This window comes from Gadus chalcogrammus, chromosome 18 (genome assembly GCF_026213295.1).
Source record: "Gadus chalcogrammus isolate NIFS_2021 chromosome 18, NIFS_Gcha_1.0, whole genome shotgun sequence".
Classification (NCBI taxonomy): domain Eukaryota; kingdom Metazoa; phylum Chordata; class Actinopteri; order Gadiformes; family Gadidae; genus Gadus; species Gadus chalcogrammus.
In genome coordinates, this window is record NC_079429.1 from 1,424,586 (window position 1) to 1,448,129 (window position 23,544).

Below are 23,544 nucleotides of genomic sequence, written 5' to 3' on the forward strand. Positions count from 1 at the left end.
TTCAAAGCAAATCTTAAGCAATAAATATCGCGTCTTACCTTTATTTATGTGGCAGTGGTCTGCAGATGCATCCCGTGGTGTAGCCTACCACATCCATTAAGTTCAACAGGTTATCGTTCTGATACTGTCCATGGTACTAGCAACCTGCTCTGGTGCTTCTTACCTATGTATTCAGGCTAAAATGACTTGATTGTCTGATGTCTCATCATCCCAGCCAAAGAGTATTGGTATATAGTAATGGCTACTTGCCAAATCGAAAAAATAACTTCACACAGTGTCTTTTTCCGATGTATTTGTTATAATTTGTAGCGTTGATCAGCAGAGAAATAATTCGCCAAAGTCGTTGACGTCGCTTGGCAACCGAATACGAATGTTGTCTACAGCATTGAGAAGAGCTGTGTAATAAGTAAGGGATAATTTATAGAATGCCGGTCATTATCGGGAAAATAAGCCCCGACAGGGCGAACAGGGCACCGACGCGCAGCGAGGGTAATCGCTTCCCACTGAAGGGACATAAATTCGACCGGCGACGTTCTATATATTATCCCGCTTATTACACGGCTACGTGCCAAAACGAAAAAATGAATTCACATGGTGTGGCTTGTTACAATTTATTTGTTACCAGAATTCGTAGTGTTGATCAGCAGAGAAATAGTCCGCCAAAGACGTTGACGTCGCTTAGCAACCGAAGACGCTGGGGTTGAAAAGTTACCGGACTACTTGAGGAGTGGTACCAAAGACGTCGTTAGGAAAAAAGTCCTTTGTTTTCCTTGACAGCGGTCAATTTATGTCTAGCATTCAACGCGAAGTTGTGAAGAGCCCATGCAAGTGAAGGGAGCGTTCCACGGCATTGAGAAGACCCGTGTAATATTCCATAATAATTAAACTCGATTTCTTCTTTTTTCTTTTTTAAGTGGTAGGTTCAAAATGATTCTTGTCGAAATCTGGTGGGGACGCTTCCCCGGCGTCCCCGGCGTAATCGACACCTATGCTAGACATAATAATAATAATAATAATAATAATAAATGTATATAGCCTAGCGCTTAATATGGTACTCTAAGACGCATACATATTGCCCTATCTAAACTATGTAACAGACATATATTAAGACAGACTAGGATTAAAAGAAAAACAGAGGTTCAACATGAAGAATAAGGTGGGACATCTTTAATCTAATTTACATAAAGTAGGCCTGATTTCGTCAAATATATAAAAAAGAGTTTTAATTGAGATTTTTGTTTTAAAATACAAAATTGAAAGTGTATATACAATGTGTTCTTCTTTCTTCATTGACAAACTAATCTTAAATAATAACATAAATTACATATATTTGTAATTATTGTTAAATAATAATTGTTGCCCAGATGGCAGAGGAGTGTAATTTAAAGATCAGAAGAACAGACCGAACGAGTCGCACAAGCTACTTTTAGTGTCTTTATGATGGACTATTGAAAATCTATCATGTGTCATTATTTGCATCAATAATGCTTGCCGAAATTATTTTATTATTATTTCAACTTTTATATCCTTTATCTGAACATATAAGTGAGTCATCTTATTAAAGGGAACTGAGAAAACATCAGTTGCGATATTTATTTGAGTAAATATCACAACTTTTGATAACCCTGGCGTGAGCGAGAGAAGAGGGAGTGAGAGCGCAGTAGATTTAAAACACTTCTGAATAGTGAATAGTGAGAAATAGCCCCCACTATTCACGGAGCATGAGGTTATTAATTGTTTTAGTATGTAGCCTAGGCCTACTACACGTGAACATTCTAATAGAAAACAAGATAACACGTTTTATTTGTGGGTTATTTGTTGCAAAGCTAGACATTTTGCGATGAAAACAATAACCCAAGTTTGAGATCTCAATCATGGGATATTGCCCAATATCCCGAGATAACGAAACAATCAATAGCGAAATCTTAGGAGGTTCACGTGTAGCATATATTAATATATACTCATCGTATTGATATCATAGGCTTTACAGATAGAAATAAATTGTATATTTAGTATATATAACAGTATTTATTGTATAAATCAGTAGCCTATCTTCAAAAACTTTTAGTCATCATGACTAGACATATTTCATTTTTGTTTTATATCATTTGTTTTATAGCAGATCATTTTACTTTAAGTAACATTTAATTTTCCCAAAGCAGTATTTTCCAATACCGTTTTATTGATTGTTTATCGTACAAAATATCATAACAGATAGTATAATACTGCATCATCAGTTGTTACTATGGAAACATTGAAATTGTACATATTTGATCAACCTTTCAATTATTAAACCGTAGATAAAAACAACATAAGTAACAGTTCAGGTAAAAAATATAAAATTGAGATAAAATGTAATCTTTTCCAGTATAACGCTGGTTAACTTAGGCCTCCGTGAGCTAAGAGGGGACAGCACCACCTGGTGGCCAGTCTGTGACGGTGCACCTTACGGCGCCTCGTCAGTTGGAAGTGGGAGAAGCATGGAGCACTGAAGAGAGGGAGAGGGAGGGAGAGAGACTATGAATAAGACTACTACAGACCGCTACTGTTCTGTTTTTAGCTTTGACATTTTAAGTGTGACCAACCAGAAATCATTCATATAGTATACATTCTTTATAAAGTATACAATATCCTTCCATATACCAATATACATTCTTCATTTTAAATATAAATAGGTATTGTTTTTACAAGGTATCACATCTAATCCTAATATATGTTTAAATATATGTGCATGAATATTCTTTATATAATGTATAGTATAGGTTCTTTATGTAATATATCATTAATAATCCCAATATTATAAGATTAATAATTATGATTTATCATATATAATGTGTAGTATGCAGTACCTCTGTGTGTGGGCGGGGGTCTGGGGGGCTTGACCATGGAGCTCTGGACCAGCGTGTCCACGATCCAGCTCATAGCAGAGGAGCAGTACTCCATCTGGGGGGGGGGGGGGGCACGACATCATCACTATGACATCACTATAATCCAACTGGGCGGGGGGGGCACGACATCATCATCACTATGACATCACTATAATCCATCTGGGGGGAGCCACGACATCATCATCATTATGACATCACTATAATCCATCTGGGGGGAGCCATGACATCATCATCACTATGACATCACTATAATCCATGTGGGGAGAACCATGACATCATCATCACTATGACATCACTATAATCCCTCTTGAGGGAGCCATGACATCATCATCACTATGACATCACTATAATCCATGTGGGGGGAACCATGACATCATCATCACTATGACATCACTATAATCCCTCTTGAGGGAGCCATGACATCATCATCACTATGACATCACTATAATCCATGTGGGGGGAACCATGACATCATCATCACTATGACATCACTATAATCCCTCTTGAGGGAGCCACGACATCATCATCACTATGACATCACTATAATCCCTCTTGAGGGAGCCATGACATCATCATCACTATGACATCACTATAATCCATGTGGGGGGAACCATGACATCATCATCACTATGACATCACTATAATCCCTCTTGAGGGAGCCATGACATCATCATCACTATGACATCACTAATCCCTCTGGGGGGAACCATGACATCATCATGTGACGGTAGTACATGCCGTCACATCGCCACCATCACAGCGCCACATCATCACCCGGACATCACCACCATCACAGGAAATTACATCACTCTAGATGTGATGTGATGTGATGGCACGGCCCCTACCTGGTTCTCCAGAGCTCTGAGTCTGTGTTCGTAGTCTCTGCTGGTGCCCATCTGTTTGACCACCGTGTCCACTCTACATAAACAGGAAGTACATACAGGGTACAATAAACATAGACCACATGGATAATAAACATTAGAAAGCTGCTCCGGCTCATATGAAAGCTGTAGTCAAGAAAATCAATGAGCAAAAAGGATGCCTGTGAGGGTGTGGTCTAAGGTATATGGGCATGGCCTAACACAGTTGGGTGTGGTCTACATGAAGTGGGCGTGTTCCAAATCATACAGGCGTGTCATCTTACTTGACAGACATGCGTTTGATCCGTTCAGAGTCGCTGCCTCGCTGCACTTTACTCTGATCGGACAGGAAGTTCTCCTTCTGGATGCTCTCCCAGGTCATCAGTCTGTTGGCCGCTTTCCCCTTCACCTCCTGGACTACAGAGCAGGGGGAACAGGGACAACGTCATCCTTTAACGTTTACCTCGGTAGATCCTGCATGATGAGCTAATGCTCAGGCAGTCAGGAGGCCACGATGAGCTAATGATGACGGAATGATGATCTAATGATCAGTTAAGGATCGGTGATAAGATAAGGATGTACTCATGAGATAATTAAGACGTACTTATTATACATTCATGATATGATGTTGATGTTATGATGATAGGCATAAAGTACGGGGTCAGAACAGTGTCATTAATAGTGAATGCACAGAGAAGGATTCACAAATGTATTTTGTGATTTATATAGAAATTACTCGCTTCTCACAAATATATTTCAATGCACACACACAAATGGATATCGGTACGTATACATTTAAAATAAATCCATAAACATATATAAGTTTCAAAAAAGCAGATCTGATCCACATACAAATGTGTCTGGTTTTAAATCAATTTCATATAAATCCGTAAATATATGAATTAAAAAAATATCTGCAATTTTCATCAAAATGTATTTGGATGTTGTTACATTTATATACAAACTGTTAAACTTGAATTTACAAAACGATTTTCATTTGGGACTGTTGTCATTTGTGTGTGAAATGGTCTGTGTTCATATGTGAATTTTTGAGACTCTCCTGAAGTGGCTGGATTCACAAATGCCTTTTTTTCAACTAGGAACTCTCTGTAGCCAATCAGATGCCTCCCTCGTTTTCAGCCAATCACATGACTGCCGTGACTGGGTTTTTGGATTTTCGGTGCCGTTAAAGTAGCATTAATAATCGTTTACTACTTTAACGGCACCGACAATCAACCCAGTCGAAACTAGATGGAAAAAGTGTGTAGTTCAAAACGTGACGCAGCTTTTACTTCTCCCCGAGACTTTGATATGTACAATCATTCAAAAACCCTGTGTTATTTTCCCGTAGACATTTGACCGAGGGAACCGGGAGACTCGGAGGCGGGACTTTTATTCTTCATAGGTCGGGACTGCAGTCATGTGATTGGCTGAAAACGAGAGAGGCATCTGATAGGCTCCTTGTTGAAAAAAATGCATCCAGCCATGTCAGGGGACTCTCAGAAATCCACATATAAATACAGACCAGTTCACACACAAATGCAAACAAGTTCACAAATGAAAATCATCTTGTAAATTCAAGTTGTACAGTTTGAGAGTGTCATTTATATATAAATCATAAAATACATTAGTGAATCCTTCTCTGTGCTTTCATTGTTAATGAGACTGTTCTGACCCCATAATAAGGAGGTAATAATTATTTAATTAGGTAATAATATTTAATGATGTAATATTGATGTAATATCAATGTAATATGGAAGTAATGCTGGGGACACATTGAGATTATAACAACCTCATGATGAGTAAACAGTTTGTTAGTACTAGAGGACTATTAGGTAACGTTGAGGTTATAATGCGGCATCTGGGGGACTGACCGAAGTCGTGCACCTTGACCGAGGGCACCCTGCGGATGTGCCTCTTGATGAAGATGTGGAGGTGGGAGAGGATGATGAAGGGTGGAGCCAGGGAGGGCCTGGAGTGATACTCCACGATCAGCTTGTAGCGCTGGAACTTCCAGTACACGTCGCTGTGCTCCTGCACCTTGTTGAAGGTGTAGCTGTGGAGACGAGTGGGGGAGTTACAGGCGGCCATTGGAACAGTGTGGAGGCTCCCCTTCACCCCCGAAAAGACTGAATCAGTGTGGTGGGAATTTTGGACCACGTCAATCAACCAGATGGTAAACTATCGATGAACCTCCTCAAGGTGTCATGAAGGGGGGGGACGTAGCCGTGTCTAATCAGTTAGAGCCCCGGCTTCTTGACCTTTTCGAGGGGGTCAGGAAAACAGGCACATACAAACAAATGGAGAAAACCGAGAAACAGAATGTAAAAATATAATTTTCCCATTACGCAGTCTATCAGAAAATCTCATTGGAAAGATCGTTTTTGTTCTGCATCAGAGCCGCAGCATGCAGAGATGAGGTAGACGGTTAGACGTCGATTACACTGGGGACGCGTCCCCACCAGATTTAAAAAAAAATAATCGAGTTAAATAATTATGGATTATTACACGCCGGAAGTTGTGAAGCGCCCATGCAAGTGAACGGAGCGTTCCACGGCATTCAGAAGACCGCCGGAAGTTGTGTCTTCTGAATGCCGTGGAACGCTCCGTTCACTTGCATGGGCTCTGCACAACTTCCGGCGGTGAATTATATTTGATAATTCACCGTTGCTAAGTATAATTGACCGCTGTCAAGTAAAACAAAGGACTGTTTGCCTCTAATGACGTCTTTGGTATCACTCCTCAAGTAGTCCGGTAACTTTTCAACCCCAGCGTCTTCAGTTGCCAAGCGACGTCAACGTCTTTGGCGGACTATTTCTCTGGTGATCAACACTACGAATGCTGGTAAGTAACAAATAGATTGTAAAAAGATACACCATGTGAAGTTATTTTTTCGTTTTGGCAACTAGCCGTGTAATAAGCGGGATAATGTATAGAACGTCGCCGGTCCTTATCGAATATAAGCCCCTTCCTGGCGAAGCAAGACACCTTCGCTGCGCGTCGGTGTCCTGTTCGCCCTATCGGGGCTTATTTTCCCGATAATGATAATGCTGTAGACTGCTTCATTCACTTGCATGGGCCTTCCTAACGTTCAGCTGTCAATTATTTTTGTTTATTACACGGCTCTTCTCAATGCAGTGGAATGCTTACGTCCAGCATATTTGACCGCTGTCAAGGAAAGTGTTTCTTTTTGCCTCTGATTCACGTCATCTGTATGTATCACTCCGCAGTCCGGTAACTTATTGACCCCAGCGTATTCGGTTGCTAAGCGACGTCAACGTCTTTGGCGAACTATTTCTCTGCTGATCAACGCTACGAATGATAACAAATACATTGGAAAAAGACACACTGTGTGAAGTTATTTTTTCGATTTGGCAATAGCCATTACTAATAATACCAATACTCTTTGGCTGGGATGATGAGGCATCAGACAATCAAGTCATTTTAGCCTGAATACATAGGTAAGAAGCACCAGACCAGGTTGCTAGTAACGGACAGTATCAGAAGGATAACCTGTTGAACTAAATGGATGTGGTAGGCTACACCACGGGATGCATCTGCAGACCACTGCCACATAAATAAAGGTAAGACGCAATATTTATTGCTTAAGATTTGCTGGTGCTGTGGCGAGGTCTTTTGTGTTTTTTGCACTCAAGTGGTTGATAGTCGGTGTAGTCAGTCTCTTGTTGACACAAAGTGACTTTTGGTCATTCTTGGTTTTCTTGAATTCTGGAATAATTGTGCGTGTTGGGGGGGGGGGGGGGGGTGGGGGAGTGCATGAGTTTTGGTCAGAATGCCTGATGTAGGCTACTTTTGATGGAATGCGTGTTGTGAAATGAGAACAGCCAGCTCATGATGTGATATACAGCGTTCAGCTGTGCAACAAATATTTTTTTCTTTTTCAATCTTGACGACTTTTGTAGTGCTGTGTGTAGCTACACGTTGGCCCTTCTGAACTTAAACAAGCAGTTAATTTCCTTTCCTAGTTCCTCTTTCTTTTGTTGTTAGCTTAGCCAATAGCCATGTCATGTCACGTTGTCAAGATTGGATATATGGAGCAGAAAATAGTTTGTCATATGTCCGATGCTTTTTGGAAAAGTTTTCTTCATAAAACATGCCAGACAGATTTTGTATACATTTTATTCCTTACTAATTAGCTACATGGGTATGCCGTCTTTCAGAATCTTTCATTACCGGCACTAAAGAGAGAAAAAAAAGAGTGCATCCTCATTGTACCCAGCACTTCTGAAAATGTACTTCCGAATGCGTCTCTGTCCCCAGCACATTTCAAACCAAACTGACGCCCATGAATACATAGAGCCAAGAGAGAGAGACAGACAGAATGGCCGATTTACAGCTGTGTACCTGAACATGGCGATGAGCAGGTTGATCAGCAGTATGTTGGTGACCAGGAGGTAGATGACCAGGAGAATCACGACCAACCAGTTACCGTACTGGTTCCTGCAGGGTTCAGCTCCGCCCTCTATCAGTGTGATGTTGCTGGTGCACGGCATGTCCCACGTCTTCCCCACTGGAAACACATTCACCTCTGTTACTCTGATTGTCTAAATCTAACTTAATTGGTTAACAAAGGACATATACTAGAGATAATTGCGTCACGTAAAAAATGTATATGTATAAAAAAAGCCAGATTTCCAATTCAGTACTTTTCCCCAGGAACTTGGAACCTTTGGAGGACCTAAACCTCAATAGTTTGAGGTTGTTTGAGTTGAGGTTGAGTTCAATAACTGCAAAAAAGGGAATTTTTCAAATGGAGAAAAGTGCACACAGTCATCTTATCGATAATTTTTTTTTATATATATCAGGGGTTGACATTAAGGTTTCAAAAGCACTTGCCCATCGGGCAAGTACAGGTCAGGTTCAACTTGCCCGAATGTGATGTTCACTTGCCCAAATTATAATCAGAATCTTGAACAGGCCTCTTTTTGCCAGGCATGCGGCCTGGTTTTGAATGCTGAATGTTAGCTTCCACACATGTTGTGCTTAAAAAATAACAAACTTCCCTTTGTTTACTTATTTATCGAGCGGTCACATCGTGCCATGAAGTGATTTCAGTCCACCGTTGCAACCTATTAAAGCTATCGCCAAGTAGTGTTGTCAGTCACGATACTGGATTTTCTAACTTTGACACTATACCTGGAAAAATATCGATATTCTATAGCATTTTCGATATCAGGGGAAAAGTTTTTTTCAGGAAAGAACATACCCAAAGTAAATAGAGTATATCTCCACAACTGCTAGGGCGATAATTTCATATTTGTGCCAAAGAAAGATTGTTGTGCAAGTGAAATATTCAATGGGGATGATACTTGGTTAAAGTGAATAAAGCCATGGAACACAGCATAAGTGGAAGATAACATTTCCACCGATAACATTATCAGTTGGTCGTTATCATTTGGGAGCGATGTCTTACTCTGAGACACAAATAAAGGTAGATATCTTACAATTTTGACACTTGACACCTCTATTTAAATTTCAGGGCAAATATATTCGACTGCACCAAGCCAAACACTCGCAAATAAACATATGGCCAGTAGATTGCGCTGAAGAATACGTTTTCTGATTGAAGGCAATTTACCTATTTCCTAAGAAACCTTCTCTTATTCATTGATTGAAAATACCATGTTTAGTTGCAAAATTTGGCCCAGACACTGGGTTATCTGTTTATGGTGGTTTTATTCGACCAGAATCCACTTTGTGGACAAAAATCACAAAGGTAATACTTCATTTTTGGTTGTTAAAAGAAAAGGGGACGTTTCTTCTTAAGTTGTTATTTGCGAGTTTTAGTCACAGAATGATATGGTTTGGACTGTTGGAATAAGTGGAGGCTCAGCTTTCATGTAATATATAGTTTGTGAGGGTCCAATTTCGTGAAAAAGATCGCTATTGCTGTGCATGTGCACAGTTATGAAACCCAAAACCGTGTTCTTGCATATGACTTTCCTTGGTAATTTGCCTCAATCCAAAGTACTTCCAAACTGCACTCCTCCATTTTCCTTCTACCTAAACCGTTCGTGGAGGCGCTGCACTTGCGATGCTAGCTTTGTTGGCTAACCTTCAGCTAACACCTTCGAATCACGGCCAGAGAGCGCACTGCGAGTGACAGAAGGCGGGGCTATATTCGCACTGAAGCGATGCGTGTCTTTTAACTCGCCCTCCGAGAGAAGAGAAGACGGCGCGCTGATCAATTGCAAATACTTATATTTTGTGTTATTTTGCGGCAAAAAAGGTTGTTCTGCAGTTTCTAAAAATATTTGAATAAATAGTCTTTATATTAACATCCACCCAAAATCCACTTGCCCGTTCGGGCAACCAGAAATCAATCTCAACTTGCCCAAATATGACTTTTGGTTGCCCCGGGCAAGCGGGCAACCGTTAATGTCGAGGCCTGTATATATATATATATATATATATATATTATATACACACACACACACACACACAGTACTATATTCACTATACAGAAGTCAAAGTAAAACTTGTCTAGTGGTTGCTATGGAGACAGCGTCCTACCGTCCATCTCCTCCACCGGGATCTGTCCGTAGATGTGGAGGTAGGGCCGGTAGAAAACCCTCCTGAAGATACGATCCGGCCGGGGGTCGTAGGAGTAGATCAGCGCCTGATTGGCTACGCCGTACGCCATAAGCCACACCCCCAGGAAAAAGAGGAAGAAGAAGATGTCCTTTATCTGGAGGGGGAGGAAGAGATAGAGAGAGAGCAAGAGGGAGGGAGGGAGAGAGAGAGAGCAAGAGGGAGGGAGGGATAGAGAGAGAGCAAGAGGGAGGGAGGGAGAGAGAGAGAGAGCAAGAGGGAGGGAGGGAGAGAGAGAGAGAAAGAGGGAGGGAGGGAGAGAGAGAGAGCAAGAGGGAGGGAGGGAGAGAGAGAGAGCAAGAGGGAGGGAGGGAGAGAGAGAGAGCAAGAGGGAGGGAGGGAGAGAGAGAGAGCAAGAGGGAGGGAGGGAGGGAGAGAGAGAGAGCAAGAGGGAGGGAGGGAGGGAGAGAGAGAGAGCAAGAGGGAGGGAGGGAGGGAGAGGAAGAGGGAGGGAGGGAGAGAGAGAAAGAGGGAGGGAGGGAGAAAGCAATAAAGAACAACAAAGAAATAATGAATGGAGAGAAGAGATGGATTTACTTGAGCCCGTTCTGTTATTTGGAAGCATATTGCAGTGTAGGGTTTAGTGTTTTAGAGGTTTAAAGGAAGGTTTGTGTGTGTTTAAGAGGTTTTGGTCGGGACTGCTGCTAGAAGGGCAGCAGGAACGAAAGCCAAACGCAGACTCCAACTCAGAACAAAGTTAATAATTACAACATGAAAACTTGAAAATCACATGACAACTACAGCACTACTAGAAGGGAACAAAGGAAGTTAACCGATATACATGGGGACAGGTGAGGGAATGTGCTGCAGGTGTGAAGATGGACAAGGACACTCCGGTGAGGGAAATCAAGTGATGGGATACAGATGGGACTGGCAGGATCTGTAAAGCAAGGGGAAGAGTGAGGGCTTCTTGTGGACTGGTGGAGAATGGCAGCGGGGGGACACACACCCAGACGGGCACCGTTTTAGAGGAAGACTTTTGAGCTTTTAGAGTTTGGATTTGCGTGTTTAAGTGGTTTTCGAGGAGGGATTTCTGTGTTTTCAGAGGCATGTTTTTGTGCTATGTTTAACAGGTTTTAGAGGAGGGATTTCTGTGTTTTCAGAGGTTTTAGAGGCAGGTTTGTTGTGCTATAGCAGTGTTAGAGGTTGGTTCTGTGTGCTTTAGAGATTTAAGGAGAAGGCTTCACCATCTTGCCGACGATGATGATCTTAGGCCCCAGCTGGCGGTGGATGGCGAAGATGTGGATGAGCCTGAGTGTGAACACCATGTAATCCACACACAGAAGGGCCCGGCCTGCATCGAACCATGAGGAAAACATCCTGCCACACACACACACATGGATTCACACACAGAGATGCACACACATTATGTTTAACACACAGTTTTTGTAAAAAACAGGGTCGGACACCCTTCGGTGTGTTTAACTTTGTGTGTGTGTGTGCATGTGGCAGTGAGTGTGTGTGTACCTGCAGATGACTCCAGCTATGAAGAGGGTGATAGCCGTCAGGTCACACTTGTTCCACATGTCCTGCCAGTACAACCTCAGCCTCTGACGGAGACTCAGACTACCAACCAGGAAGGTCTGGAGAGAGCGAGAGAGAGTCAAAATAGTGACTCTTTTAGCTTTCGGCTCTAAACGAAATTCAGTTTCTACAGTTCCACAACAATGGTACAGCTCAACAAAGTTCTAGTCTGCCCTAAACGGCTTGCGTCATCAGATGTTACAAGATGGAGTAGGTGTGTGCGTGATGCGGTGATAAGGGGATGCATGTGACCTCACCTCTCGGATCTCCTCACACACGATGGTGAAGACCCAGAAGTACAGAACGAACTCCGACACGGCGGGGCCAGCGGGCGGGGGGCCCTTGAAGTCCACCAACAGCACGTAGGCGAACAGCAGCAGGAACAGGAAGTACATGAGCACGTTGCCCATGAAGGAGGTGACGGGAGCGTACCAGAACTGACGCCATCTTTTCACGATGAAGGGCCTCTTGGGCGGTTTGGAATGTATCCGTATGCCTGGAGAGATGAACTGAGGGTCAGAACTAGAAATCCATCAATTATCTTCCCACTAATTTCTACCTGCGCGCCTCAGTCTCTAAATCCGTGATGATGCACAGTGGCATGTTAACACTGACTTGTAACGTGTTAATGGTGCCCACAAACTATGTTTGTGGCCAATATTAATGAAAGCTTCCTAGTCAGGGCAGTTGGTATGTGCTTGATAAAACAATGTTACAGCTATTTGAACGGCTGAACACTCATTTGTGATATAATGGATGTAAATTGATGCCCAATTTCGAAACGCGTCTACCAAGTGTTTTACATCTGGACATAGACAATTTCAACATTTAACCTGGGGTCTTAACAAACCAGCCAAACCTTTCACATGACCTTAACCTCACCTTTAACAAGTTCTTAACTAGAGATGCACCGATTGCAAAATTCTTGGCCGATACCGATTTCCGGTTTTTAAGGAGGTCTGACCTGCCAAAACCGGCTATCATATAATAGCAGTGATGATGATAGGTTTTCAATGTAGTGAGTCCCCGGGACCCACAGGTGGCGAGTTGGGTGGGTCCCTGAGAAATTCAATGGGTCCCGACTCCCCAATTTAAAAAATGTGTTTCTTTTTTATTATTATTCTATTTCTTAAATTAAATTAATAGTGTTAAACTCAATACATGAAATTGTCATCTGAAAAGCGCAGCCATTTGTATGTGGTGAGCCACTGCTTCAGAAAAGTTCGCTTTTTTTGGGAGGAACATGTAGAAGGTTGAGGCACTTCTTCTGGCACTTCTTCTCTCTAGGCTGATCAGAGTCAGGGAGGAGTGCAGAGGTAGTGGGGACAGAAAATGCAGCTGCAATAGTTTGCCGACCTGCAATAGGTTTAATCTTTTTCTTTGGTGGTATTTTTGCGTTCTCTCTTCTCTGCCTGTTTCTCGAGAAAAACGGGATCTCGTTGGAAGCGCGATGTATGCGCAGGCGCCGTTTGGGCATAACAATATGGCGGCTGCCGTTCAATGTAGTTTTCATCACCACCACCGGATTATGTTTCATTTATTTCATTACAGCACGTCCCCTAAACGTTACAACATAATCGACACGAATGAGCACAGCATCGAGCAGTGGAAACGTGGGTTTATTTACTATGAAGTTCGTATTTTTAATTGTTGAAATGAAATCAGCGGTGACGAGTTGTTTTGGTAGCGGCTAAATTAGCATGTCGCGATACTTTGTACAGGGGATCATGTCTGCGCCGAGTAGATGCGCAGAGGGTTGAAACAGCGCTTGTCCGGTCTGCTCACAAGAAGGTTTCTTTGGCCAGTCACTGTGATTAAACACGAGTTGTTTAATGTTCACAATGTATCGTTTTTCATGGGGAAAATGAGATGCGTCCCCGGGACGCATGGATAGTGAGTTTAGTGCGTCCTTTCAGATTTTAATGCGTCAGGGACGCAGGGCGCGTACCTAGCAACATCACTGAAATGTCTTAGGCGTTGATCCCCCACGGCTTATTTTTGACTTGCAAGCATTACAAACAGCGTGTTTTGGGTCGTCCTGGCGCACAGTGAAATAAGTCCAAATCAGCGACTTGTTTTCTTCCCGCACTCTGGGCGCCTTGAGCTGCTACGCACCGCGCATGCGGGTGAGTTTGATCGGCCAAAAACCGGAAATTACGACAGTGACCGGCAGGTCACCGATTGTGGCCGATTGGATACAAAACCGGCTTTTTTAATCGGCGGCCGATTGATCGGTGCATCTCTAATCTTAACCTCACCTTTAACATGTTTTAAACCTCACCTTTAACATGTTCTTAACTAGCCTGGCTATTGCCAGACCAAGATCAATCATAGATGCACGTTGGTCTGGGCTGCTGCTGTCATTTTCTTCAGCACAAGAGGCGTGATCAACGGGCCTTGTTGAACTGACTCTGCACGCTATTGGCTGCTTGCCGTCGCTTCCCTGTCGTCCCTGTGTTAAACCAGCCAATAGAGCGCCAGGGGGGCAAGCCAGCTTGGTGATTGGCTCCCGCAAAAACATATCGGAAGCAGAAAGAAATGTATTGCTCTTCTCCAGACCCTTCTGCATGGGCGAATACATGTTTGGACCTTAACCTTTACCATGTCCTTAACCTCACCTTTAACATGTTTGGACCTTAACCTTTACCACGTCCTTAACCTCACCTTTAACATGTTTGGACCTTAACCTTTACCACGTCCTTAACCTCACCTTTAATGGTGGGAGACACAGGACTGGAGAGTCCGTCCCCTGGAGCAGCCTCTCTGAAACGACAGGAAGTACAGATCTAAAACAGGACTTTGTTCTGAGCGACTTCATCCTGAGGCTCTCAGAACAAAGGGGGTGGTCTTCACTTGTGATGTCAGAGGAGAGGTCAGTCTTTACTTGTGATGTCAAAAGAATGTGTGGGTTTAAGGTACGATGTCATAGGAGGGGATTATCCCTTTTCTGTGATGTCGATAAGGTGGTCTTAAGAGAAGGGGCTGGTCTTTAGGTGTGTGAGGTCAGAGAAGGGTGTGGTCTTTAGGTGTGTGATGTCAGAGAAGGGAGTGGTCTTTAGGTGTGTGAGTTCAGAGACGGGTGTGGTCTTTAGGCGATGATGTCAGAGAAGGGAGTGGTCTTTAGGTTTGATGGGACAGGAGAGGGGGGCACTTAGGGCCGATGTCAGGGGACAGGGGGGTGTTTACAGGTGTTTGATGTCAGAGAAGGCGAAGACTGTGGCCCCGTAGGTTCTGTAGTCATCTCTTGGGATGTCTTCCTCCTCCTGCTCCTCGTCCTCGTCCTCCCTGATAGAGGGAATACACAGGAGCACATCAGCTAGCCACCAATTATAGCACACACACACACCATGCATCCCATAATAACACATCATCACACACACACACACACACACACAGAACAAATCACAAAAAAGAACAACAAACAAGCATCACAACAAAACACATCATTTCATTACAATACATCACCACACAAAACAGCAAATCACAACGAATAACACACAGCAACACATAAAATGACAACGCACACACTACACGTAACATCAACTACACGTATCAACCACTACGTAACATCCCCATACACCATCTGGGGAGAACATGCCACATCAGCACCAGAAACGAAAAACATATTACAAATAGAGGATGCATAGGATAAACATCACAGCACAATACACACAGACCCCACCTGTACGAGATGAGGGAGGTGTAGCACAGGAAGGGGCAGAAGAAGGTGAGCACCAGCCTCCACACCTCTGTGCTCCGCCTCATCTCCCCCCACCAGATCTGGGACAGCAGAGACTACAGGACACACACACACACACACACACACACACACACACACACACACACACACACACACACACACACACACACACACACACACACACACACACACACACACACACACACACACACCTTCATCACAAACTCGTCTTCGTCATCAATATTTAAAATCTGTTCCAACTTTATCACAACCCTTCATCATGAAAATAATAATATGAAAGGTTGTGCGGTGTGGATAAACAGGAAGTGAGTTATATGATCACAGGAGGTAGTTCTACTGTAATAGGAAGTGATTTGCTTACTTACTTTCGATGATAATTTCACTCACAGGACGTTTGTGAAATGATCATAGAAAGTGAGTTGTTGTCTAGCAGGAAGTGAGAAAACAGTAGAGAAAACAGTCCAACATGTACTGAGCTTTATTCCCCGCCGCCAAAAAAGAGTTATATTCTGTAAGTACTGTAGGTGTGTTCTATTCTAAGAGGAAGTTCACCTGGACGCCGTCCTGGCTGAAGAAGAGGCGTGCGTCGGCGGCCGTCCCCATCTGCAGGCAGGTGGTGGCGCCCCACACTGGAGACTTCCGGATCAGCAGCGTGAAGGAGCGCAACTCACTGCTCTGGTAGCATGAGCCAAACACATCTGGATACCCAGTGCACATGTGATTAAACATTCACATGGTAATAAACATACCTACCATATCGCTCTGGTAGCATGAGCCAAACATCTGGATACCCAATGTACATGTTAATAAATATTCACATATTAATAAACATACCGTATCCGATCGCTCTGGTAGCATTAGCCAAACACATCGGGCGACCATATGACACAAAATGATACAACAGACATCAACACACATTAAACAAAAATGCTCTGGCACCAATACAACACACACATGAACACAAAGCAGCCCACATGAACACACAGAGGACCGAACCAACTCACCTGGTCCTTTGAACATGGAAAACAACAGAAAAGCTGAAGGAAAACAATCTTTTAACGAGTAGATGCCTTCAACCAAAGACAAGACGATAGAACTGGATAGGATTATAACAGAGAGATGAGAGAGGACTAGGGTGAGACGAGACATTAAGGAGAGGAGATGCCGTCTCACCGTGGGCCATGTTCTCAAAGCGCTGAGCCAGGACCTTCATGGACAGCTTGGTCTCAGTCTCGCTCTCCAGCTTAGACATCTCCCTGAGGAGCTTACAGCCGCTCAGAGCACTAAGGACTGTCTCCCCTGCCTGGAGGAGGAGGCGGAGAAGAGAAGTGCAGGAGAAGATGGGTTATTAGAATTCTACAACACCATCACACCTACACTGGTAAATGGTCAACGGACTGCATTCATACAGCGCTTTTCTGACCAGAGGCTGAAAGCGTTTTACAATCATTGTCTAACATTCACCCATTCATGCACACATTCACACACCGACTGCGGTGTCCACCATATTAGGCGACAGCCGGCTCATCGGGAGCAGATAAAGTTAGGTGTCTTGCTCAGGGAAACCTCAACCCCAGCTAGGAGGAGCCGGGGATCAAACTAGCAACCTTCCGGTTACATGTCAACCCGCTACTCCTCTTAAGTGGCTCACTGGTCACCACAGCGAACATGAGCAGAGGTAGTTAGGGGTCCGAGCTACAGGTGGCTAGGTTACCATCTCCCAGAAGAAGACCGCCATGTCGCTGTAGTTCTGCAGGACAGCCCAGATGAAGAGAGACGCCCACGGGTACAGACACCGGTCCGCGCGGTAGAGCTGGCCTCCACGCAACACCTTACTGGCTTTCTGGAGGACAAGGCAAAGGAGTGGGACAGAGGGAGAGGAGGAGGAGAAGATGAGGTGGAGTTTGAGTGAAGGAGGAGCAGGAGGAGAGGAGAACGTGGAGGAGAAGATGACAGATAAGAGGTTGATATGATTCCAGATGATATATGAGGAGAACGAGCATCAGTCTTCCTGTTCTGGGGGTCATGGGTTGGGTACCTTCAGGGCTTTCCTCTTGGACAGGTCGGGGTCGAGACCCAGAGCAGAGTAATAGAACGGCTTGCAGACGTCCCCAATCAGCAGCTCCAGGACCCCCGACACCTGGACCCCCCAGGGAACACACTGTGATTACACCTTCACTAACACACAGATACCACCCAACACCATGCTAACCCCACTTCTCCACACTCAAACAACATGCAAGACACTCACGAACACAGACATGAACTGCCTGATTAATGTATTAAAGGTAAAGTAGGCCGATTATTTTTTTTGTCATCTGTTGAAATTATCTCTACATCACAATATCAATCAATAAATCAAACCAAATCAAAAACAAAATATTCTGGTATCTGGAGCTGTCGCAGGCCTCTTATACTCCTGTCCAATTGGATGGCATACCTGTCTGTCTTTCTACCCACCCTTTGTGCGCACACTCTGCTCTTGCACTCACTGCACTTGACCAAGGCTGCATCCGAATACCTAGTACATACTATTTCTGTCTAGTGTCTACTACTTGACCATACTACACTTGACTGTGTAGTACGGTCTACAGACATGCGTAGAACGCCTCCGAACGCCGCCGAAACTCCACCGGATGTTTGGAGATGACGTATCTCCCCCCAGATGGCGGCAAAATTTACCTGTTTTCCGTCTTGTTATCGTTGCTATTAAATAAAAAAATGTCTCTTTCTACACGAATGTCTCTTGAAATGGATATCTCTGCTAGAAGGCGTCGTCGTCGGTCATCTCGTAGAGCGACTTACCGGCAGGTTATGTTGTATATATGTGGAAATTTGGTAAGTCATTTTTTTGGAATAATAATAATACATTTACAGTTATTTGTTACTCCGTGAAAAAGACGATTGAAGTTAATTTTTCCTTTTTTATTGAACACACACACACACACGAATAAAAAGCCGCTGTTGGTGGTGTCGGGTCAGCCATCTCTTCTTCGTTTGTTACCAGACTCCGGTTGCATTGTGGGATAGCGTAGTGTGGTCCGTGGTTCACTTTGGCGGTAGTATGCATTCGGAAATGACTTCCGTACTACAGAATGCATACTACAGTATTCGGACGCGCTAGATTTTTCGCATACTACAAAATGCATACTATATAGTATGCAAGTACGAGTATTCGGATGCAGCCCAAGTCTTGTACAAGGCTAGGTAGGCCTTTTGCAAAAGCTAGCGTGTTTTAAGGGAGCTGTTTTTGGGAGGAGGCCTGAAGGGAGAGGTACAATTGCTAGCGTTGACTACTTTCGAAATCAAGCTTGCTCTGGCATGTTTCTCCAAATGTCTTACCCTACCTTTAACTTCACCATGCATTGATCCTAGAGTTAATACATTCCTGTTCTGGCGGTCATCACCTCAAACAGGCTGATACTGTTGGGACCATTTCCGGACATCATCTTGGTGGCGGAGTCAGGCGTGTCGTCCAGCAGGTTGGCAGAGCTTGCAGTGAACGGTCGTTCCTGGAGGCGGCGCTGCAGCATCCGCTGCAGCAGGTGGTAGGCCAGCGTGCCCTCAGGCGTAGTGCTGTACAGGAACTCCAGCCTCCCGTAGTTCAGGTAGTCCAGGATGCAGAGGCCGTTCTCCGTGAAGAGACGGACGAACTCGGGCTTGTTGTTGACCAGGGCGTCCGTCATCGAGTCCTCCAGGTCAGAGTGCTGCAAGGGTCAAGAGGTCAAACACTAGGACAAACGTAATGCTTTTAAAAAAATGTAATGACTTGTTTACCTTGTTTTTCTACCCTGTGTTAACCCGGTAACATAGCTAATGTAGCTTTTAGCGTTTAAACTAACACAGCTAATATAGCATTGTTAATGTAGTGTGGCTCAGACAACATAGCTCATTTAACATAGATAATGTAGTGTGGTTAATGTAGCATGGTTAATGTAGCATTGCTAATGTAGCATGGCCAATGTAGCATTGCTAATGTAGCGTGGCTAATGAAGCGTAGCCCCATGGGCTCTGAGGGTGCTTCGTGGTTCACCTTCCAGCGGATGCTGCCGTTGAAGAGCTCGCTCTTTGCAATGTCCACGCGGTTCCAAGCCACCGCTAGCTTTAGCTCCTCCATGTTGGGGGTAGCATCGCTCAGAATGCGCTGCTTACTGGCTGGAATACACACATGTACAGCCGTTGTACCTTTGGTCTACATGTGTGTGTATATAGTTCTATCTATTTTACACTGTGTTTATATACTATATAGAGTACCTCTTACGAGGGCTTTAAGCAGCACTGTGTCAAAGTCATCTGCCCCCTCCTGCTCTCCGTGGAACACAGTGATCAGCTCTCTGTTTTGGTAAATACTCAGCACCTGGAGAAGATACATATAGGGGTATCTTGGGGTTATCTATAATAATAATGATAATAATACATTTAATTTAGAGGCGCCTTTCAAGGCACCCAAGGTCACCTTACAGAGCATAAAGTTATCATAAATGGTTTAAAAACAAGACATTGTGGAAAAAAATAATAATTAATAAATAAATAAAAAAAACAAGACAAAACAAATAAACAATCAAGACAGTGATCAGTTAGACGTTGTTTGCGAGTTTGAACAGGTGAGTTTTGAGTTGTGACTTGAAGGTTGTAATGGTGTCTGACTGTTTTATGTGTGGGGGGAGGGAGTTCCAGAGCCTGGGTGCTGAACAGCTGAATGACCGGGCACCCATTGTAATGAGTCGTGATGTGGGGATACATAGTAGTCCAGCAGAGGTTGAGCGGAGGGAGCGGGAGGGAGTGTATTCTTGGAGGAGGTCGCAGAGGTAACTGGGGGCTAGGTTGTGGAGAGCTTTGTAGGTGAGGAGTAGGGTTTGTATTGGATGCGGTAGTGTACTGGGAGCCAGTGAAGTTGGATGAGGACAGGGGTGATGTGGTCAGCTGATTTGGTGTGGGTGATGATCTGGGCGGCTGAGTTCTGAATGATCTGCAGTCTGTTGATGAGTTTGGTGGGGAGTCCGGTGAGGAGGACGTTGCAGTAGTCTATGCGTGATGTGACAAATGAGTGAACTAGGATTTCAGTGCTGGATTGGGTCAGTGATGGGCGGAGTCTGGCGATGTTGCGGAGGTGGAAGAATGCAGTCCGGGTGATGTTGTGAATATGAGGTGCGAATGAGAGGGTGTTGTCCAGGATGACGCCGAGGCTCTTTACTTTGGAGGAGAAGGGTACTGGGAATCCATCGATGATTATTAGTGGAGCTGGGTTCGTGTTGTGATTTGGTGAGGGTGGATTTGGAGCCGATGAGCAGGGCCTCGGTCTTATTTCCATTGAGTTTCAGGAAGTTCCTGCTCAACCAGCTCCGGATCTCTTCCAGGCACGTGATGAGGGAGGTTGGGGGGGATGGCAGCGGTGGGTTTGGTGGAGATGTAGACCTGTGTGTCGTCAGCGTAGCAGTGAAAATGGACCCCATGGTGACGGAGGAGTGTGCCCAGCGGGAGGAGGTAAGTGGTGAACAGGAGTGGACCCAAGACTGACCCCTGGGGGACACCCAGTGAGACACCTGAACACCCAGACTTGTGGTTGCTTAGTTTAACAAATTGTTGACGGCCGGTGAGGTAGGATGTAAACCAGGAGAGTGCAGCACCAGTGATCCCAATGCCAGCCAGGCGGTCCAGGAGCAGAGGGTGGGAGATGGTGTTGAATGCTGCGCTGAGATCGAGGAGGATGAGAATGGTGAGTAATCCAGAGTCGGCTGCACGGAGGAGGTCGTTGGTGATTTTGACTAGGGCTGTTTCAGTGCTGTGTTTTGGACGGAAGCCAGATTGGAACGGTTCGTGGAGATTGTTAATGTCGAGGTGGGACTGTAGTTGTGCGGCATCCACCCTTTCAAGTGTTTTGGAGATGAAAGGGAGATTGGAGATGGGCCGGTAATGGTTAAGGTCAGATGGGTCAGCACCAGGTTTTTTCAGGATGGGAGTTATGGCAGCCAGCTTGAGAGTGGGGGGTACAGTACCAGTAGTGAGGGAGGAGTTAATTATGTTGGTGATCATGGGGGAGATGGACGGTAGACATGCTTTGACAAGGGAGGTGGGAAGAGGATCGAGCTGACAGGTGGTGGTTTTGGCTTTGGGGATGAGTTCTGAAACGGTCTGTTCTGTTACTAGGGTGAAGTCAGAGAGGGAGCTGATGAGAGGTTGGCCAGAGGTGATCATCCAGGGTGGGTCATCAGAGGGGGTGCGAGATGAGGCCAGTTGTTGGTGAATGGTTTTGATTTTAGAGCTGAAGAAGTCCAGGAACGCAGTGCATTGGGTGGTGGAAATGTCTGGATGGAGGGTTTTAGGAGGCTGAAGTAAGTGGCTGACTGTTGAGAAGAGGACTCTGCTGTTGCCTGTACCAGTGTTGATGAGGTTGGAGTAGTATGAGGTTTTGGCAGTGGTGAGGGCATTCTTGTAGTGATGGAGGTGGTCCGAATACATTTGGCGGTGTACAGTGAGTTGAGTCTTATTGTAGAGTCGCTCCAGTCGACGACCAGTGGCTTTGAGCTGGCGCAGGTGAGGAGTGAACCAGGGAGCAGTGTGGGTGAATGAGACTGAGCGGGTTTTCAGGGGGGCCAGGGTGGTGAGGGAGGAGGAGAGGCAGTTATTGTAGTGAGTCACCAGGTCAGTCAGGGAGAGAGCTGGGGGAGGGTTGGGGTAGGAGCTGATCATGGTGGAGAGGTCTGTGGTGTTGATAAGTTTGATGTTTCTGAAGGAGATGGTCCGTTGTTCCTTGGTTTTGTGTAGTTGGGTATGAATGTCAAAAAGTACAACTTTGTGGTCGGAGATGGGGAAATCAATGACATCAAGGTTAGTGGGAGTGATGTCAGTGCAGCAGATTAAATCCAGAATGTGACCTTTGTTATGGGTTGGGAGGGTGACATGTTGTGTGATGCCAAGACAGTCCAGAAGTGATATGAAGTCGTTAGCAAAAGTACAGGATGGGTTGTCAATGTGGATGTTGAAATCACCAAGGAGGATAACAGTGGGGGACATTGCACATACAGATGTAAGTAGTGATGAGAATTCATTGAGGAAAACAGCAGAGGGTTTTGGTGGTCTGTAAATGGTGACAATGATAGTGGGTTTGGGGCCTCTGAGTTTTACAGCTAGACATTCAAAGCAGGAGTGATGGGGGACTGTGACAGTGACAGGTCTATGTCTAGACCTTCTTCGTGTTTTGTTGAATAATAATGATACATTTAATTTGAAGGCGCCTTTCTCGGCACTCAAGGACACCGTACAAAAAGGTAAACAAAAGTCATTAAAAAGAAACAACAATAAGATAAAGAAAATTTTTTTTAACAATAGGAGGAGAAGTAGTAGGAGTAGGAGACATATTAATTGCCATCAGGTGGAATAGGCAGTTTTGAACAGATGTGTTTTGAGTTGGGTTTTCATACGGGGGAATGAATCGATGTTTCTGAGTTGGGGTGGTAATGAATTCCAGAGACAGGCAGAGGAGCGGCTGATTGTTTGGGGGTGACCTGGCTTTCGGTCGGAATGCGACCATTGAGGAGATACGTGAATGAGGAGGTGGTTGAGGAGGTGGTTACCTGCTCGACCAGTTTGTCGAGATCACCATGCCCAGGAAAGTGGCTCCGGACGATCTCCGCCACTCGCTCCCTCATGTCGACGCTGGGCGTGGCCCCCCCCTCCCCCTCCACAGCGGGGGAGGGGGAGGGCGGGGCCGGCGACACTCGCTCCAGGACTTCACTCAGCAGGTCAGCCACGCCCCCAGAGCCCGCCAGGATCAGCCAGGGCATGGAGGTCTTCAGAGACAGCTCCACCCGCTGGAGTGGAGAGGGATAGCAACACGGGTCGATATCAGAGAACGCTAGATGGCTAGCTAGCGCAAGGTGAGAGTATTGATAACTAGCTAGTAATATGGGAGGGTTATCAAGGATTTCAGAGATATCAG

General features: G+C 44.8%; 1 protein-coding gene across 1 annotated transcript in view; it reads right to left on the minus strand.

The window, feature by feature from the left end:
* Positions 1-406: 406 nt before the first annotated feature.
* LOC130370893 (transient receptor potential cation channel subfamily M member 4-like) overlaps positions 407-23,544 on the minus strand; it is a 28,803-nt gene continuing 5,665 nt past the window's right edge. Inside the window, exons 8-28 of the mRNA XM_056576429.1 lie at positions 23,180-23,416; positions 19,860-19,962; positions 19,639-19,760; positions 19,013-19,312; positions 17,644-17,745; positions 17,320-17,448; positions 16,779-16,908; positions 16,158-16,303; positions 15,567-15,679; positions 15,071-15,169; positions 14,595-14,647; positions 12,142-12,380; positions 11,828-11,943; positions 11,548-11,680; positions 10,283-10,457; positions 8,114-8,279; positions 5,623-5,804; positions 4,033-4,165; positions 3,734-3,806; positions 2,850-2,943; positions 407-2,488 (exon numbers count right to left, since the gene is read on the minus strand). Of these exons, the coding sequence (XP_056432404.1) occupies positions 2,460-2,488; positions 2,850-2,943; positions 3,734-3,806; positions 4,033-4,165; positions 5,623-5,804; positions 8,114-8,279; positions 10,283-10,457; positions 11,548-11,680; positions 11,828-11,943; positions 12,142-12,380; positions 14,595-14,647; positions 15,071-15,169; positions 15,567-15,679; positions 16,158-16,303; positions 16,779-16,908; positions 17,320-17,448; positions 17,644-17,745; positions 19,013-19,312; positions 19,639-19,760; positions 19,860-19,962; positions 23,180-23,416 (2,874 nt within the window). The 3' untranslated portion in view covers positions 407-2,459. The remainder of the gene's footprint in view (positions 2,489-2,849; positions 2,944-3,733; positions 3,807-4,032; positions 4,166-5,622; positions 5,805-8,113; positions 8,280-10,282; positions 10,458-11,547; positions 11,681-11,827; positions 11,944-12,141; positions 12,381-14,594; positions 14,648-15,070; positions 15,170-15,566; positions 15,680-16,157; positions 16,304-16,778; positions 16,909-17,319; positions 17,449-17,643; positions 17,746-19,012; positions 19,313-19,638; positions 19,761-19,859; positions 19,963-23,179; positions 23,417-23,544) is intronic.